Raw genomic sequence first — 19293 nt, 5'->3', positions numbered from 1 at the left:
GACAAATCGCTGTCAGTTTTCAGCCGTACCTCGCTCATCCTTCAGCCAAAACTCTACTTTCCGCAACGTGATCAACAAATGTGCTGTGGGGGAGATGGCTTGACGCATTCTTGTATACTGATGACGCAGGTGTGGACAAAGAATGTCCAGCAGTTTGTCAAAAGCCTCCATAGGCATCCTCACAAAGTTGTGGAATTTTTCGGGAGATCTATGAAGAAAGAAAATATCATATAGTGCCCAGATTTTAACTTGAAAAAAATAAATGAAAGGGGGTTGGGGGTTAAATCGTATAAAGGTACATTCTCAGCTCAACATATAGTTGCCCGATGTGGCCATGTGCATCGCGAAGTCTATTGATTGGGTGCACCCAGTACCTCCTATGCCTGGCTTGACTCTAGATACAAAAAGAGAAGAAAAATTAAAACCGTAATAAAAAGAAAATGTAAAATTGTGCACATTTACTTAGTTAATATGGAACACTTGCTTACTATGATGGTTAAAAGTAGACGAAGTTGCGGGGGGTCTGATGCTTGGTTCCACGACTCCATCCTGAGTAGATGTGACATTTTCAGTAGTTTCGCTCATGTTTATCGGTTGACTTGACTAGACTTGACTGTGCTCCTGGCTTGTGGAGAAAATGACTGCCGATAAAAAAAATAAGGGTGGAGTGGAGATTGGGTGACATCCTTTTTTCATGGGCTGTCCCTTCTATAATCTTTGCGTGGATTTCCGAGCAAATTTTGTGTGATTTTCGCGCGAAATTGATGCTGGGCGGAATTTTTTTTTACCATTGACTTCTATTGATTTCTGCTAGCGGATTCTGCTTGAAGAATGAACATGCTCTTTCTACAAGCGGAAAGGAATTCAGCGTCGGAATTCCGCGAGCAGAATTTATGATGTGTGAACAGGACAGTGTGAAACACATTGCAGTCAATGGGAAGGGGACATGTTGCTTAATTTGAAGCTGAAAATTAAAGAGGAATTACTCGAGAGGAATTACCCTAAAACGATTGTATAAAATTTGATTGTTTTTTTCTTATCCTGCGATATTGCCCCTAAGGAACATTTGATAAAACACTGCTATTGATGCAATTGGATTGTAATTCCACAAACTCGTTCTATTACATCTTTCTCCACGGGCGAAACATTTATTTTAAAAGAAAGATGAGACTGTATCTATAATCTATTTATTAACATGCAATATGTGGGCCGTACAGTCAATCTGTACATGCCCGCATGAATAAACACAGATATAATATTAAAAAGAGTTTTATCCAACAAAGTGTTTTATGTCTTTGCATAACAGCAATCCAAATTGCATCCAATTATCTATTTTAGAAAGTATACCATCAGAATTTCCTGACTGGTATCAGAGGCTGGTCAATCGGGAGTCTTTTTGGATTTTTAAATTAAACAGATTATGGCTGAGGGGGCTTAACCCCTTAAGGACAATGGACGTATTCCTACGCCCTGGTTTCAGAGTCCTTAAGGACCGAGGACGTAGGATGTCCTGTCCATTCCCGGCCCCCCACCGCTAGCCGGAGAGGAGCCGGTGCCTGATGCCTGCTGAAATCGTTCAGCAGGCATCGCGGCATATCGCCCAGGGGGGTCATGATGAACAATTCAGCCCAGCAATCTGCGGCGGATTCCGGGTCAATCGGGTCTCCAGTGACCCAGTGACCCGGAATTACAGGCTGATCGGGGCAGTCTCTGAAGGCCCCGAACAGCCATAGCCAGCAGGGGTGAGGTGGCACTGGTGCCACCTCACGATCGCCCCGATTCGTCGGCCGGTTTACAAGCCGACCAATCAGGGCACCTGCTGCGGGAGTCACTCCCGCAACCAGCTCCGCCCCTCTTCCGGAGGACGTGAGCGGGTGCGCGAAGACGACCCCGGGAGCTGGGGACCTCAATTCTCGGCGTCCCTGTTGAGGTCGGGGCCCCAGGAGCGGCGGCGAGGGACTGACCTGGGGAGCAGCAGTTGCAGATGAGTGACAGCCTCCTGCTGTTGCTTAGCAACAGCTCCCAGCATGCAAAAAGGGCATGCTGGGAGCTGTAGTTATGCAACAGCAGGAGGCAGACCACCACAACTCCCAGCATGCCCTTATGGGCATGCTGGGACTTATAGTTTTGCAACAGCTGGAGGCACATTTTTTCTATGGAAAAGTGTACCTTCAGCTGTTGTATAACTACAACTCCCAGCTTGCACAATCAGCTAAAGTGCATGCTGGGAGTTGTAGTGGTACATCTGCTGGTTGCATAACTATAACTCCCAGCATGCCCGTTGGCTGTCGGTGACTGCTGAGATTTGTAGTTTTGCAACAGCTGAACAGTTGCATAACTACAAGTCCCAGCATGTCTTTCCGCTGTCCGTACATGCTGGGGGTTGTAGCTTTTGCAACAGCTTTAGGCACACTGGTTGCAAAACACTGAGTTTGTTACCAAACTCTGTGTTTCACAACCAGTGTGCCTCCAGTTGTTGCAAAACTACAACTCCCAGCATGCACTGATAGACCGTACATGCTGGGAGTTGTAGTTTTGCAACAGCTGGATGTTTCTCCCCCCCCCCCCCCCCCCCCCCCCCAAATGTGAATGTACAGGGTACACTCACATGGGCGGAGGTTTACAGTAAGTATTCGGCTCCAAGTTTGAGCTGCGGCAAATTTTCTGCCGCAGCTCACACTGCCAGCGAGAAACTACTGCGAACCCCTGCCCGTGCAACTGTACCCTAAAAACACTACATTACACTACACTAACACAAAATAAAATAAAAAGTAAAAAACACTACATATACACATACCCCTACACAGCCCCCCTCCCCTTCCCAATAAAAATGAAAAACGTCTGGTACGCCACTGTTTCCAAAACGGAACCTCCAGCTGTTGCAAAACAACTACTCCCAGTATTGCCAGATAGCCACTGACTGTCCAGGCATGCTGGGAGTTTTACAACAGCTGGAGGCACCCTGTTTGGGAATCACTGGCGTAGAATACCCCTATGTCCACCCCTATGCAAGTCCCTAATTTAGGCCTCAAATGCTCATGGCGCTCTTTTGCTTTGGAGCCCTGTCGTATTTCAAGGCAACAGTTTAGGGTCACATATGGGGTATCACCGTACTCGGGAGAAATTGTGTTACAAATTTTGGGGGGTATTTTCTGCTATTACCCTTTTTAAAAATGTTAAATTTTTGGGAAACCAAGCATTTTAGGTAAAAAAAATTAATTCTTTTTTACATATGCAAAAGTCATGAAACACCTGTGGGGTATAAAGGTTCACATTACCCCTTGTTACGTTCCCCGAGGGGTCTAGTTCCCCGACGTGGTCTTTTTTTTTTTCTGTTCTGGCACCATAGGGGCTTCCTAAATGTGGCATGCCCCCAGAGAAAATTTTGCTTTCAAAAAGCCAAATGTGACTCCTCTTCTGAGACCTGTAGTGCGCCAGCAGAGCACTTTTCACCCCAATGGGGTGTTTTCTGAATCGGGAGAAATGGGCTTCAAATTTTGGGGGGTATTTTCTGCTATTGCCCTTTTTTTTTTTTTTTTTTTTTTTTTAAATGTAACATTTTTGGGAAACCAAGCATTTTAGGTAAAAAGTCGTGAATCACCTGTGGGGTATTAAGGTTCACTTTACCCCTTATGTTTCCCGAGGGGTCTAGTTTCCAAAATGGTATGCCATGTGTTTTTTTTTTTTTGCTGCCCTGGCTCCATAGGGGCTTCCTAGAGGTGACATGCCCCCCAAAAACCATTTGTCGCTCCTTCCCTTCTGAGCCCTCTATTGCGCCCGCTGAACAATTAACATAGACATATGAGGTATGTCCTTACTCGAGAGAAATTGGGTTTCAAATACAAGTAAAAATTTTCTCCTTTTTACCCCTTGAAAAATTCAAAAATTGGGTCTACAAGAACATGTGAGTGTAAAAAATGAAGATTTTGAATTTTATCCTTCACTTTGCTGCTATTCCTGTGAAACACCTAAAGGGTTAACACACTTACTGAATGTCATTTTGAATACTTTGGGGGGTGCAGTTTTTATAATGGGGTCATTTGTGGGGTATTTCTAATGAAGACCCTTCAAATCCAGTTCAAAACTGAACTGGTCACTGAAAAATAGAGAGTTTGAAAATGTTGTGAAACATTTTAAAATTGCTGCTGAACTTTGAAGCCCTCTGGTGTCTTCCAAAAGTAAAAACTCATACATTTTATGATGCAAACATAAAGTAGACATATTGTATTTGTGAATAAAAATTAAATGTATTTGGAATATCCATTTTCCTTACAAGCAGAGAGCTTCAAAGTTAGAAAAATGCAACATTTTCAATTTTTTTCATCAAATTTTGGAATTTTTCACCAAGAAAGGATGCAATTTTTCACAAAAAATTACCACTATGTTAAAGTAGAATATGTCACAAAAAAACTGTCTCGGAATCAGAATGATAAGTAAAAGCATTCCAGAGTTATTAATGTTTAAAGTGACAGTGGTCAGATGTTCAAAAAACGCTCTGGTCCTAAGGTGTAAAATGGTCTGGTCCTTAAGGGGTTAATGAAACGATTGAGAAAACATTGTAAAAGAATCACTTGTTTTTTGCATTTTTATATTGATTTTTATGGATCTACACCTGTATTTTACCGTATATACTCGAGTATAAGCCGAGTTTTTCAGCACGATTTTTCGTGCTGAAAACACCCCCCTCGGCTTATACTCGAGTGAACTCCCCCACCCGCAGTGGTCTTCAACCTGCGGACCTCCAGAGGTTTCAAAACTACAACTCCCAGCAAGCCCGGGCAGCCATCGGCTGTCTGGGCTTGCTGGGAGTTGTAGTTTTGAAACCTCCGGAGGTCCGCAGGTTGAAGACCACTGCGGCCTTCAACATCATCCAGCCCCCTCTCACCCCCTTTAGTTCTGAGTACTCACCTCCGCTCGGCGCTGGTCCGGTCCTGCAGGGCTGTCCGGAGAGGAGGTGGTCCGGTGGCATAGTGGTTCCGGGCTGCTATCTTCACCGGGGGCGCCTCTTCTAAGCGCTTCGGGCCCGGCCTCAGAATAGTCACGTTGCCGTGACAACGACGCAGAGGTGCGTTCATTGCCAACTTACTTCTGCGTCATTGTCAAGGCAACGCCTCTATTCCGGGCCGGAAGCGCGGAGAAGAGGCGCCCCCGGTGAAGATAGCAGCCCGGACCACCTCCTCACCGGACCACCTTCTCTCCGGACAGCCCTGCAGGACCGGACCAGCGCCGAGCGGAGGTGAGTACTCAGAACTAAAGGGGGTGAGAGGGGGCTGGATGATGTTGAAGGCCGCAGTGGTCTTCAACCTGCGGACCTCCGGAGGTTTCAAAACTACAACTCCCAGCAAGCCCGGACAGCCGATGGCTGCCCGGGCTTGCTGGGAGTTGTAGTTTTGAAACCTCTGGAGGTCCGCAGGTTGAAGACCACTGAGGGCGAATGATGAGAAGAGGATGATGAAGGGGGGGGTGTGGGGATGATGAAGGGGGGTGTGGATGATGAAGGGGGGGGTGTGGGATGATTACAAGGGGATGATGAAGGGGGGATGTGTGGGATGATAAGGGGATGATGAAGGGGGGATGTGCGGGATGATAAGGGGATGATGAAGGGGGGATGTGTGGGATGATGACAAGGGGATGATGAAGGGGGGATGTGTGGGATGATAAGGGGATGATGAAGGGGGGATGTGTGGGATGATAAGGGGATGATGAAGGGGGATGTGTGGGATGATGACAAGGGGATGATGATGAGGATGTTAATGACGGGTCTGGATGATGACAGGGGGGGGGATGAGGTATTTCCCACCCTAGGCTTATACTCGAGTCAATAACCTTTCCTGGGATTTTGGGTTGAAATTAGGGGTCTCGGCTTATACTCGGGTCGGCTTATACTCGAGTATATACGGTAATTGCTTGTTGCTCTTTGATGTCATTTCCGGTCACATGTATGTTACCTACATTTATAGAAAAATTCAATTGTAGTCACAGCATCGGTAAAAAATCTATTTATTTAGAAATCCTATCTATGACTAAGGCCCGGTAGGGCGAATACGCGTCAGAGGGGGAGGTTTCGACCTCCAGCATGCTGGTTGCACTTTTTGTATCTCCTGAATTTTTTATGGATTTCTAAATAAATTGATTTTTTACCGGTGCTGTGACTACAATTGAATTTTTCTATTCTGGAGACAGTGAAGGAGGACTGATTGCACGAGCACGGAGAAGGTGAACGCTTTCCATATTTTTGTATCTTTGTTACCTACATTTATATTGCCCGAGATTCACTCATTTTAATATGTATGAAGAAGAGGACAAACCATCCTTGAAACGCATCACATGTTCAATAAAGCTAGTCGTTTCCAATATCTGGTCGTGGACAGCGCTTTTACATCTCTTTCATCCATACCTGCTTGGTGCCGACATCGTGGTTCATTGTTTCACCTACACTGATGTGAGGAGGGATAAAGCTGCAGTCCCAAGTGGATTCCACGCAATCTTTGCCATCCGTGATTATATATACAATATTGAGCCTACATGAGTGTTTTGCACAACACGATCTGGTGAATCCTTTTATACCTAGGGGCAGGTAACCAGTCAAACGTTCTTCACATTGGAGCGCTTTTTGCTTAATTGTTGTTCTCTTTTTTTATATCTGTAACCATGGCATTTGATTTTATGGGATTTGTCACTACCCCAATGGTAAGAAATATGTCCGGAGGAGGTGAACTGAATTCTAGAAGAAGTACCGCACAAATAGTATTTAAAACCCAGGGGCTGAGAGTCTTTAGAACTGGTGTCTTTATTGGGGTAAACAAGAACCCCTTCCCCTTAGTAGGAATTTAAGACCTCGTTATCTTGGGGTCTAGGATTCTGTCTTCTCGCCTGTTTTCTTCTACAAAAGGAGTCAGAGGACCTAGGCTGGAGCGGGAATCCCTTCTTTCTATCGGAAGCCTTCTCTAAGATATCATCCAAGACAGGCAGGAAGAGATGGTCACCAGTGCAAGGGATAGAATATAATCTACCTTTAGACGCTGTATGTACCTTGCAATGTCTAAGCCAAATGGTGCAGAACTAGAAAGGGCAGCAGCCCGGGCAGACAGTTTGATGGAATCAAGGGAGGCATCAGCTAGGAAATCTGCCGCTTTGGAAATAACTGGAGAGGAGTTAAAGGACATCTGTTCCCGGGCTGCAAAAATAAACAAAGTTAATTATGACTCAACTTCTTACGTTCCCCCGTTGCTCCGGTACAGGCCTCACGGTTCTCCGCTGCGGTGCACTTGCTGCTGCCTGGGGACGGTAATGTCACAGAGCCGTCAGCGTATCACCGGCCGCAGGGATTGTCCCGCCTCGGCCGGTGATAAGCTGAGCGCCGGCCAGAGCTCCTTACATGACAGTGCACTAAGCCTATCACCGGTTGAGGCGGGACATCACTGCAGCCGGTGATAGGCTGACGGCTCTGTGACGTTACAGTCCCCAGGAAGCAGCAAGAGCACCGCAGAGAAGAACCGTGAGGCTGGTACTGGAGCAACGGGGGAATGTAGGAAGGCGAGTCAAAGTTTATTCTTGCAGCCCAGACACAGGAATATGTAAAATGCATGCATTACAGATGTCCTTTAAGGATTTCTTTTCTAGGTGTTTTATCAACTAGATGGAATTTACATTGAGACAACCATACCCTAAGGGAACAAGATAAACAAGTAGCTGCCACACAAGATACAGTGACAGTGACTGCTTCCCAGGGCTTTTTATTAAAATAATCCCCCATCCTGTCCATGGGATCAGGAAGGGATCCTAGATCTTCCAAGGAAAGCACTCAAAGAGATATTTCCTTATAATTAGAACAAAACTTTGCTATTACAGTCCTTAAGGTAAATAAAAAAAGATATTTCTAATGTACTTTGTTTAAAAATAATTAAGTTTTCTATGTTTTATTTGTGTTTAAAAAAGCTGCCACTAGGTATTTCCCTACTTGTCTAGAGCACATTTCCACCTATCTCTTGCACAGACTTTGGACTCCTGGTGGCCTGGCAGAAGTCCAAAATCAGAAAATGCAGTCTTGAGTGCTGTATGCAGCCTTATGCAGTGTGTATGCAGCCTTAGCCAATCATAGCTCATCTCACACTTAACTGTTCTGGGCTGTGTGTAGAAGAGTGAGGGAGAAAGTTCTCCCCTGTATGGCTTCAGATGAGGTCACACCTGCTGGGGAACGCCCCTTCCCAGTCTTTGAATCTGACTGAGAATGAACAGAAAATGCAGAGCAATAAGAAGGTAGAAAACAAAAAAATAATAAAAAATAAAAGGCAGGAAGTGGTTTATCACGATGGAGGCAGCGAACTGGGAGGATTATAACATTTAACAAGATCATGACAGGTACTCTTTAAGGGAAGAAAAGATCTTTTGTCTGGTTTTTCCCACTCCTTATCTATAACCGCCTTAATACTCTTGTGTACAAGACTGCTTTAAGCAATTGGTTAGTGTCCTCTATAGAAAAGAGTGCATTAGCCACCCAACTGATCCTCATCAGAAGACAAGTCCATGGATAACATTTCTCCTTCTTCCTCCTGTACGGAATGGATAAGGGAGGGGGCAGAGATATTCAAAACTGCAGAAGAAGTGCTAGGCTTATCCTGGATAGGGGTCCAATATAGTCCCGGATTTTGAAGGGATGAATCTATCTCCTCAAAAATCATCTGTCTGAGACTATTCGCAAAAGCTGATGATTCCTGGGTCACAATAACCTCCACACATGCTGCACAGACCGACCTTTTACAAAAGTGGTCTAGGGGTTTCTTGCATCCTGCACATTACCTATAATGCATTTTAGGAGGTGGCATTCTTGGCTGTTAAGGAAGACGATCCCTAGGAAAAGACAATAACCTAATCAGCCAATGCAAAAGGTAAAAAAGGAATTGTCTCTCCCATCCGCAGAACACCCCAGTGCTAGTACCGGGCTGGAGCTGCGTTTCTTAGTGTGTCCTTCTCCACTGCCTGCAGGATCAGACATGGTGACCGACTGGGGCTGGTAGGTTGGCTGCCGCAGTCCACGATCGCTTCCTGGATGCTAGGAAGAAACAGGAACCCCCCAGTGATCCTTCCATGCTTATTTTTTCAATTGGGCTCACGATTGAAGTGACGATGCAGCCATCTGGAAGTCGTCAGAGGCAGCGCCTGGGGAATGCCATACAGGAGGGACCCAGCCGGCCGTGCGCCTTAGAATCAGGAGAGCGGGCCTAAACCCGCACTCTCCCAGAACCCTTCCTTTCAATGGAGCTGAACACTGGGGAATGGAACAATGGAGGCCTGCAGGACACACGGCAGGCTTGTGGCTGCTTTCTTAGAAGACCTGCAGCCTTTAGAAAGTTATGCATCCCTTCTCAGGCTTACCTACCTGAGGAAAGGAAACCTTAACCGAGGTGTGGAGAGGTGTGGCTTTTTTTTTATATATCCTCAGGTTTCCTGTCCTGTGTTAGGAGGTCCTCTCCAGGGGTGCTGTCATGAGCGGAGGGGTAAATGAAAGAAGCGGTCTGATTTATTGGTATGGGCAACTTTTCCTCTGCACAAATTTTGATAAACCTCCCCCTTTATTACAACTTTAGAACTTTACCAAAATGCTGAACACAAACACAGTTTAAAACTCACCATGCAAAAGAACGACTCTGTTCCATGCAATCAAATTGCTGTCAACATTTTTGTCAGAAAACAGCAGTGTTGTTGTAACATAATCTAGAAGCTAAAGGGAAAAAGATCATTAATAAGAAAAGCAATTACTGGACAATGTAAGGCATTAGCAAGCATAATAAGATTTCTATTATTCCTTATAGGGAATAACATTATATGCATCTTAACATAGAAATTTCCAAGGTGATAGAGAATATCCAAAGTCAAATGTGAATTGTATGCAGTTTAAAGTCACTTTGTAGCCCTCCCTTTTAATCTACTATGTGTACTTACATTTGACTTAATTTCACTGTCATATATCAGACTTTCCCACAACCGATGAAAGTCAACTGGAAAAAAATAAAAAAATAAAAAACACAAATTAGAACACCAATTAAAACATGGTAAAACCTATTTGAGAAATCCACCCAAAATTGCATTGAAAAGTGATCCTCTATAAGGGTGATCTCAGGAAAAATGTTCACCATGCAAAATGTATCCATCATACGAAATCTGGTCAGGAGAAAGGAGTGGTCTTCTCAAAAAGGTGATCTTTTGGAGAGGTCTTACTTAAATTTTTTGTGTAGCATAGCCTGCTGTGTAAAGATAGTTGCATAGACTACAGAAGCAAATACTCTGCAGTAGGGAAAACTCTGATCATGTTCATTTAACCTCTTAAGCACTACAATACAAGGGAAAAAGCTGTCCTGTAGATGTAATCAAAGTGTAGTTGGATCTGTTGTGAGTAACCTGAATATGAAGGATCCCTAAAATGCATCATTACAGTAATTGTTAAATGCAGCATAATATTGTACATTTCCACCAAAATCTTCAGTAGAAAATAATCAGCAAATTGGGTGAATTTTTTTTTGTTTATTTATTAAAAAACACAAAAAACAGTCTGTGAATATATTGATGGAATTGGGTAGAGTAGACTCTATTGTTTTCAAAGAATCCATTTTCTGAGTCTAAGTGACTGCATTTTATCTTTCTTGTTTTTTCTACATAACTCCTGAACTTATGTACTAGAGACGATTGGTGCCTTATCTTCAAGGATGCAGGATGCAGACACTTATCTTTTTCTACCCCAGATGTGTCCTTGAAACAATGGTTCATTATATTTCAGCTTAAGCTATATAGCTTTGTATCCAACTTTCTGCTGACTAAGCAAATGATTTATGGTTTCCTGTGTTTGTACAATGTAAAGTTTACTACGCACACCTTATTGAAAATCGAGTATATAAGAAAATACACTTGAGAGGAGGGTCAGAGTTGTACTGCCCCCAGCTTACAGAGACAGCACTTGTGTCTGTGTCTTGATTTGAGTGGTAGGGTGGCGTTGGGAGGAAAGTAGGGTGACTGCAGCCCCTTAAAAGCCTTCCACGCACTAATTGGGAATCCTCCGACAGAAGACGTCTCGACTTTTGGGGTCGAACCTAACACATATCAACCTATTACAGCTATAATTAGACTCATTTGTGGGATACAGCAAAAATAAAGTGACTGTCTGGCTCGCATCTATACCGCAGGAGATTTGTTTAAAACATAACTAAACCATGTGCTGTGGTATATCCATAGACTTCCACTAGATGTCATAGTCAAACGTATGTCAATTTTGACTATGTTTTGTCCCCTTTAGGATTGGCTGCAATTTTTCTGTGGTATAGAAAAGTTCTGCACACAGACACACACACACCACTTTTCTGTACCACAATAAATAAAAATAAAATCTGTACTTCCTGTATACCAGTTTCCCCATAGAAGTCTATTACAGACATATGGTGTGGTAGAGGCGTCCTCGGGTATGAGTTTTAACTTTGCTGTGAGTGACTATTAGTATCCCCCTCCCACCATGCAAGCAACGTGCCTACTTTTACTGCCCAACACAGGCCACCAAACCGATTTTGTAATGGAAGATGTCCTGATAACAGGTAAGATGAGGAGCTGCCGGTGCCAGGTACACTGTGTATTAAGAATGCATGTGTGATGGTTTGGTGGTAGGTATACGGGTATGGAGAGTGAATGTGTGATGCGGTGAACTGTGCCCTCCCGCCCAGATACAGGTAGTGAGGGGGGGGGGGGGGGGGGGTTGTGGAATAGTGGACTGCTCGATACAGAGGAGATGGGGGAGGGGACTGATGAAAAGCTGCAGAACCTTCTGGCAGACCAGGTACTAGATGGCCAGAGCAGATACAACGGAGAAGGAATGGTGGCAGTAGAAACATGGAGGTGCCCAGGTCAGTACTTAAAATAAATAAAAAAAATATGTTTATGATAGATGGAAACAGATATAAACATATAACAAAAATAATTTACCACAAAAGCGTATGCAATATTGAGCAAAATTGGTCTCGGTTTGCACATCTGGTTGTGTTACCCCACAAACAGATGTGTGTGGTATAGATTTTATTACACACCAGTATTTGTAAGCCAAAATCAGAAGTGTAATAGAAAGATTAGTGCCTTTTGTGTTTTGGACTGTCGTGCTATTTTGTACCTATAAAAGCTGAGGTTATGATATGAGAGGAAAAATATGGTGTAAAGTGTCCACCTTGAATAAAAATGATTCACTTAAAATTCCACAAGGTCATAGAAAGTGTCAAGAGTAAAAACATGGCCACAATGTATGGAATGTTTAAAGTAAACAGAAAGTGGATAAGACATGACAAACATAAAAAATATAAATTACTCTTACCGGTTATTGTTTTTCGTTGCGCCTACGACGGCACCCTAGGAGAGACCGCCTCCTCATCCACAGGACAGGAAAGCAGAACTAAAATCGCATATAAAAGGATGGAGCCAGCCCCTAATTCCCAGTTCTTTAGCAAGTATCAGGGAGCCTAACAAAACCTAATCATATACCTTTTACATGAAAAAAAAACTAAAAACTATACTATAGATCCCTAAGGAGTCTACTGAGCCTACAGAATATATATATATTTATTCCTAAAAAAAAAAATTCAAATATATACAGGGTGGTTATTAGTGGGTGCCGTCATGGGCTCAACAAAAAAGAATTACCGGTAAGAGTGATTCATGTTTTCCCTGTCGCCCACGACAGCACCCTTGGAGAGTAGACTAGACTAGCCTATTTGGGGGGGGGGGGGGGGGGGTTGGGGAGATTACAACCTGAAGAACCTTTCTGCCAAAAGATTAAGCCTGTAAAGCAGCCCAGGGAAGCCGAGGCCCTCTCTGCTCATGTAGTGAAAACTGCTCTAGCTGGGTGTGCTGTGAATCCTACTGGAGAACTAAGACCTGAAGCTGAATAAGCTAACTGAATTGATTGGTTGATCCATCTGGCAACCGTCCTAGGGGAAGCAGCCCTACCTTTGTTTAACCCTTGAAACTGGTGGAGAAGCTGTGGTGACCTCCGCCAATCTTTGGAGACATTAATGTAATGTAAAAGGCATCTTCTTACATCCAAACAATGAAACCCCCTTGCTATATAATTTTTAGGGTTATCACAAAAAGAAAGCAAGGTTATGACCTGGGACCTATGGAAATCATCTACCTCTTTAGGGAGGAAGGCAGGATCAGGAAATAAAACTATTTATCCTCAAAAACAGTCATATAAGGCTCATTAATAGAAAAACCAGTAGTAATCACCCCCACTCACCTAGCAGAAGTGATCGCAAGTAAAATGGCAAGTTTAAGTGTAAGGATTTTAATGGACACCTCCTGAAAGTCCTCAAAGGGAGATTTGGTAAGACTATTTAGCACTAAGTTTAGGTCCCAGGGAGGATAAGTAGGCTTAATAATTGGTCTCAACCTGACTGCTGTCTTAACAAATCTTTTAATCCAAGGATGGTCAGCTAGTTTATAATCAAACAAAGCACTGAGGGCAGACATCTGGACTTTAATGGTGCTAGGACGAAGGTGCTTATCTAAGCCTGCTTGCAAGAAATCTAAAGCTTCTTGCTCTAGAGCTTCTAGAACATTAAACAGGAGAGTCAAATCTTTAAAAAAAATTAAAATAAAATTAAAAAAAAAGTTCTTAAATAAATCTGAGAAGTCACTTTTTTTGACTGGCCAGTAGGGTCGTGATCACCTGGTCCAAATGCCCCCGAAAACCGGACCCTGACACTGCAGATTCTCGAAGGATCCAGGGTGGAACTACGAAAAACTTTCAGAGCCATGTGAACCAGACCCTCCTGAGCTAGAAGGGGGTGATAAATATCACTCTAGCCCTGTCTTGTCTTACTTTCCGGAGCACTCTTGGTAATCACCTGATAGAGGAAAGGCATACAGTAGACCCCTCCCCCAATTCTGGTGGAAGGCATCTATCACTAGGGGGGCAATCCGTCAAGGACAAGGAAAAGAGTTTCAACAGCTTCTTGTTTGACCTGGAAGCAAAAAGATCTATTAGAGGACCCCCCCAATATATGACATATCTGGGAAAAGACTCCCTGTCCAACTTCCAATCCCCCTGCATAGAAAATCCGCTACACAACTCTGGGAACCTTTTAGATGAAGTGCAAACAGGGAGGACAGATGTAACTCGGCTAGCTTGAACAGGTGATGACAAGTTCTCATTAGGGCAGGAGACCTGGTACCCACCCCCAATGGTTTATGTAGGCTACCACTGTAGAATTGTCTGACATGATTTTTAAATCCTTCCCGACCACCAGGGGGAGAGACTGAGAGAAGGCAAAGAGAACTGCTTTCAGTTCCCTTACATTTTGAGATTTCAGGGACACATCTGAACTCCACTGGCCCTGTAAGACTAGGGGATCCCCATGAGCATCCGTGTTGAGAAGAAATTCTTCCCTCTTTACCCAAGGGACTCCCTTCTCCAAGTTCTTTTGATTTAACCTCCAGGAGAGGGATCTTTTTACCGGAGCTGGAAGCACCAATAGGTTGTCTAAGGAGCTCTCAGACCTGTCCATTGAAAAAGAATGTGCTCATGTAGCTTACCAGACCTATACCTAGAAAGGTACAAACTTGACTCAGGATTAGGCTGAATTTACCTCTAGACCTAATTTCACCAAAATGGTCTGCACCACTTGAACCTGCTTTAACAGGCGCTCCCTTGAATTTGATATGATCAGGAAGTTGTCCAGATCACAACATCCTGCTCCCTCACATTTGCCATCACTTCCGCCATAAGCCTTGTGAAAACCTGTGGAGCATGGGAAAGACCAAAGGGAAGGGCCTGAAACTGCAGGGGTACAAGGGAATTCCCTAAGATTACTGCCACCCTGAGAAACCTTTGGTGATCCTGGAAAATCGGGACATGATAGTATGCATCCTGTTAATCCAGGGTGAGCATGAAACAGTTTGGGTTTAGGTTCAGGATGGCTGACTGAATCGTTTCCATGAGAAACTTCTACCTCAGGGACCTATTCAGCATCTTCAGATTTATAATGGTACGAAAGGAGATAATCTGCTTTCTTACCAAAAACAGGCCGAATAAAACTCTTGTTCCCTCTCTAGTACTGGAACCTGAGCCAGAACCTTCTTCTCTAGAAGGGAGAAATCTTCTTTCTCGAGGGCAGCTTTCTTCTCTGATTGTGACTGGAGGTCTGTGAAGACAAATCTGGAGGCCAGGTGAAAAAGAAAATCTTTAAACCATGCTTTGTTGTGTTTAACAATCAGGGGCTTGCAGAGATCTTCTCCTACTCTGGAAAAAAATGGGATAACCTGCCTTGCACTGGGAGCCTACTGTCATTGCTGACCAGGCTTCTTCACAGAATCAGGGGTGGTGAACATAAACCCCCTGCCTCTTTTGGCCTCTCCAATCTTTAGACTCTCCTTCACTTTCCTACGTCACTCCCCTCCCCCCCAAAACCCAACTGCACCCAACTCCCCCCGGCGGGGAAAATGACTCCTGTATTAATTACCCCATGTTAAGCCCCGCCGGCTGCCCACAACGATGCCTACAGGGAGAAAGGAACCAGTGACTGCCACACCTGAGGAGCATATTCTACAGCCCCGTCCCTCTCACCAGCCCGACGTGAGACTAGAAAGGAGAACGGAGCCCAGCCAGAACCATGAAGGGGCCAGAGGAGCCTGGAGCAGTGCACAGGCGAGGAGAGGCTGCACCAGGCTTGCGATGAGGCCTCTCGAAAGAGGACCTATGCTGTTGTTGAGGTACCCTGTAGGTCCAAATATTACCAGGACCCCATAGTCCTCATGCTTACATGCTCATTACAAAAATGGAGACCCTAGGGGAGTGGCGAGGCGTCGTGGAAGATGGCAGCTCTGTGCTATAACTCTGGCGCTGCAAGGCCCTCTGCCAGCTATAATAAGCCCTGACTGCCCGCTGCCTTATGGGGAAAACCTCCTGTAAGTCTTCAAGGAGACCCCCCGCTGCCCAGAACCCATCACCAGCACCGTGCGGCATTCAGAGGTTCCTCCGGCCTCACCCAGCTCCCAGAGCTGCCTGCTGGTCCAGATTCCAGGCTGCGCTCCTGTTCGGGGACTCTCACTGCACACCAGGAGCTCCCTGCTGCAGTGACGCTGCCGGCGCACCCTCCTTTAACCCCAGGAGCGGATCCTTAGTTCCCCCCCATTTGCCTCCTTCTCCATAAAAGAGACCTCAGACTCCCAGCAGGCCTCCTGGGCTGCCATAGTAAGAGGATCCCCCTCTTACCCTCTCCGGTGGGTGGGGGTGGTCATCATCCTTGGACAATCTCCCTGATGTGGATCTGGAGTGCTCGGGAATCCAAGCTCCCACATCTATGCCCTTTGACTTATGTCAGCTCCTATCACAAATTCCTACTAAGGAGGACTTTCGCTCATAAATTTTTGAAGTTAAAGATGCCTGCCATGCTGAAATCTCTTCTCTTCGCCAAGACTTGCATCATGTTTCGGAAAGAGTTTAGAGCCTGGAAGAGGCCCACGATTCTACCAGGGCATAGATCGCTCAGATTCAGTCCACCGTTGCCTCACCGTCTGAGTTCCTTTGCCATTTGCATAACATTATGGAGGACCTGGATAATAGGGGGTGCCGTAATAATATCGGAATATCCCCCGAAGCCACCTGGGATGAAGACCTGCATGCTACCCTGGAAGGTATTTTTAACCTTCTGCATTCCATAAGATCAAATGGGATAGGGCACACCAAGCCCTTCAATCTAAATCCTCCAATGGCCCCCTAGAGACATCATTTGTTGAGTGAATGACTTTCAACTCAAGGAAGCTGTCATGGCTAAAGCCAGCTCCCAGCGGAATTTTGACTTTGATGGTGCTCTAATTCAGCTATATGAAGACCTCTTGTGGATCACCCTCAGGAAGAGGCACCTACTCCAACCTCTTCTGGCTGTCCTCCGGAACCACCATGCCCCTTACCACTGAAACTTCTCCCTCTGCCCTACAAGCCAGCAAAGATGGACGCTCTGCTGTCCTGCGTTCACACTCTGATATCCAGTCTTTCTGCTCCACCCTGGATATTCCTATACCTCAAGTACTGGACTGGGGCTTCTCCCCTCCATCTCTCCCTCCTGTGTGGCAACCAGTCCGCAATCGGCGGTCTGGAGGGAACAGGAAAGCAGCCCCCCCTGGCCCAGACTACTCAACACCCCCCCCCCCCTCCGCACTCACTTGAGACGGGGCCTGGATGCCTGCTGGTGTTCTTCTTGTGCCTATGGGACTTCGCTATTCCTTGATTCTTTCATGGGATGCATTATTTGTTATTATTGTTTTGCACTTATTGAGCCGTTGTTGTAAATGAATCCTATGTCCTTATTGGCGGTCATCTATACCTGCTGCCTTTAGCATGGCCGTGTGGGGTGAGCTTTTCTGGGCTGTTCTCTCATCCCCCCCACTGAGGCCTTCCCAAACGAAAAGATATTTTGGAGGCGCCTATGTACCTCAATTGTGCTGCTGTTTTGTGCCTCTTCTTTGACCCGGAGGTCAATGGTTTATTCCTTGATTCATTGTTTTTTTTGTTCTTCTTATGCCTGTTTTTTCTGTCTCATCTTCTGTGGTATGTCTTGTCTTTCCCCTTCTCTATGTGTCCTCCCCCCTCTTTTCCCTTCTTTTCTTCTAGGCTTCCAGATGCGGTGGCATCTTCCTTTGACTCCTACATCCCTCGTCGGTGCTCTTGTCTGTGGGAATCCATTTCTCGTACATGGGTGAGTGCATTTTCTCTTTCAGCCTCCTCCTCCTTTTTCCTCGACTATGGCTAAGTGTGTTTCCTTGAATGTTAAGGGCCTCAACGGTGCCTCTTGCAACGGGAGTTTGATCTAGTTTTCCTACAGGAAACACACTTCGTCTGCTCTGCTTCTTTCCACATCCTACATCATCTTTACTCGCTTGTTTTCTCGGCCACTTCAGATAGGAAGACAGCTGGGGTAGCAATCCTGATATCCTGGTCCTTCCCCATCCAGATTTCTTCCTCCTATACTGACCCCCAGGGGACGGCGGTGCGTGATAGTGGAGGGCTCCCTTGGAGGTAAACCTATGATTCAATGCAACATCTATGCGCCTAACACCTCTCAGATCCCCTTTTTGCGTCTGTTCCTCGCTCGGTTATGTAAACATCCCCCATCGGCTTGGCTTTTTTGGCAGAGATTTTAATATTATTTTTTCCCTCCACTATGGACCGTCATTCAGCTCTCAGTAGTCCTACCCCTCCTGCCCAACTGCTTCTCCCTTCTTTGTTTTGTCGACTGATATGCTCCTCTTCCTTATATGACCTATCGAGGACCCTACTGATAGTTCTCGTTTTACTCCCACACGTACAAACCCGTATAGACAATTTTTTTGGCAATTTACCTATGGTTCCCATGCTCTCCTCTGCTTCCCTTGACCCTATTTCTTGGTCAGACCATGGCCTGGTTCTCCTGTCTTTGTCTCCTTTCTCCTCCTTTCCCAGACACTGCCACTGGCGTCTTAACAACTCTTTACTCAAATCCTTAGTGATTGATCTGATCGATCTGGTTAACCGGCAGTCTGTGCAGGCTGTTGTCCTTAGTCTGGACACTGAAAAGGCCTTTGATAGGCTGGGTTGGCCTTTTCTTTTTGCCACCCTTTGGAAATTCAGGATTATGGGTAATTTCCTTACTGCACGGTAGGGTCTCTACTCTTCCCCTACGGCCTCTCTTAAGCTTCCTCATGCTTTTTCCTTCACCTTTTCCTCTGTCCAATGGAACTAGACAGGGGTGTCCATTGTCTACTCTGATTTTTGCTTTATGTATTTAACCTCTAGCTGCGATGATCGGGGGGGGGGGGGGGGGGGGGGTGTATGTGGACATCTCTGGAATTGCTCTCCATGATAGAGAATTTAAAATTTGCCTCTTTGCAGGACGATTTTCTTCTCACTCTCAGGAGACCTTTGATTTCTCTCTCCCTAACCTCTGTAGGGTTCTACGTTCTTATGGTGTTGTCTCTGGCTACAAAATTAATCTTTCTAAAACCGAGGTCCTCCCCTTGAACTTCTCTTTCCACTCAACTGGAAGCTGTCTATTCTTTCCCATGGTCCCCTTCTGCTATTACCTACCTTGGTGTCCACCTCACTTCTCGCTACTCCTCTCTTTACACTACTAACTACTGTCCTCTGTTTCGATATGTTCCATCACTCATGGATAACCCAATAGGTCTCCTTTTGGGTTAGCATTGGGAAGCATAGCAGAGGTTAAAATGACCATACTTCCTAAGTTGCTTTATTTTTTCGAAACATTGCCGTCAGGGTACCGTTGTCTG

At 45.2% G+C, this 19293-nt stretch overlaps 1 protein-coding gene across 8 annotated transcripts in view; it reads right to left on the bottom strand.

The window, feature by feature from the left end:
- The window catches only part of TRIP13 (thyroid hormone receptor interactor 13), a 339103-nt gene that overhangs the window by 243146 nt on the left and 76664 nt on the right, over window positions 1-19293 (bottom strand). For all 8 annotated transcript variants that reach the window (XM_056520206.1, XM_056520208.1, XM_056520207.1 and 5 more), the window contains 2 exons: window positions 9943-9998; window positions 9631-9721 (listed from right to left, as the gene is read on the bottom strand). In XM_056520206.1, the coding sequence (XP_056376181.1) occupies window positions 9631-9721; window positions 9943-9998 (147 nt within the window). The remainder of the gene's footprint in view (window positions 1-9630; window positions 9722-9942; window positions 9999-19293) is intronic.

Source organism: Hyla sarda, chromosome 5 (assembly GCF_029499605.1).
Source record: "Hyla sarda isolate aHylSar1 chromosome 5, aHylSar1.hap1, whole genome shotgun sequence".
Taxonomy (NCBI): Eukaryota; Metazoa; Chordata; class Amphibia; order Anura; family Hylidae; genus Hyla; species Hyla sarda.
Note: the sequence above shows the minus strand (reverse complement) of the source record. Positions and strands in the feature narration are given on the sequence as shown.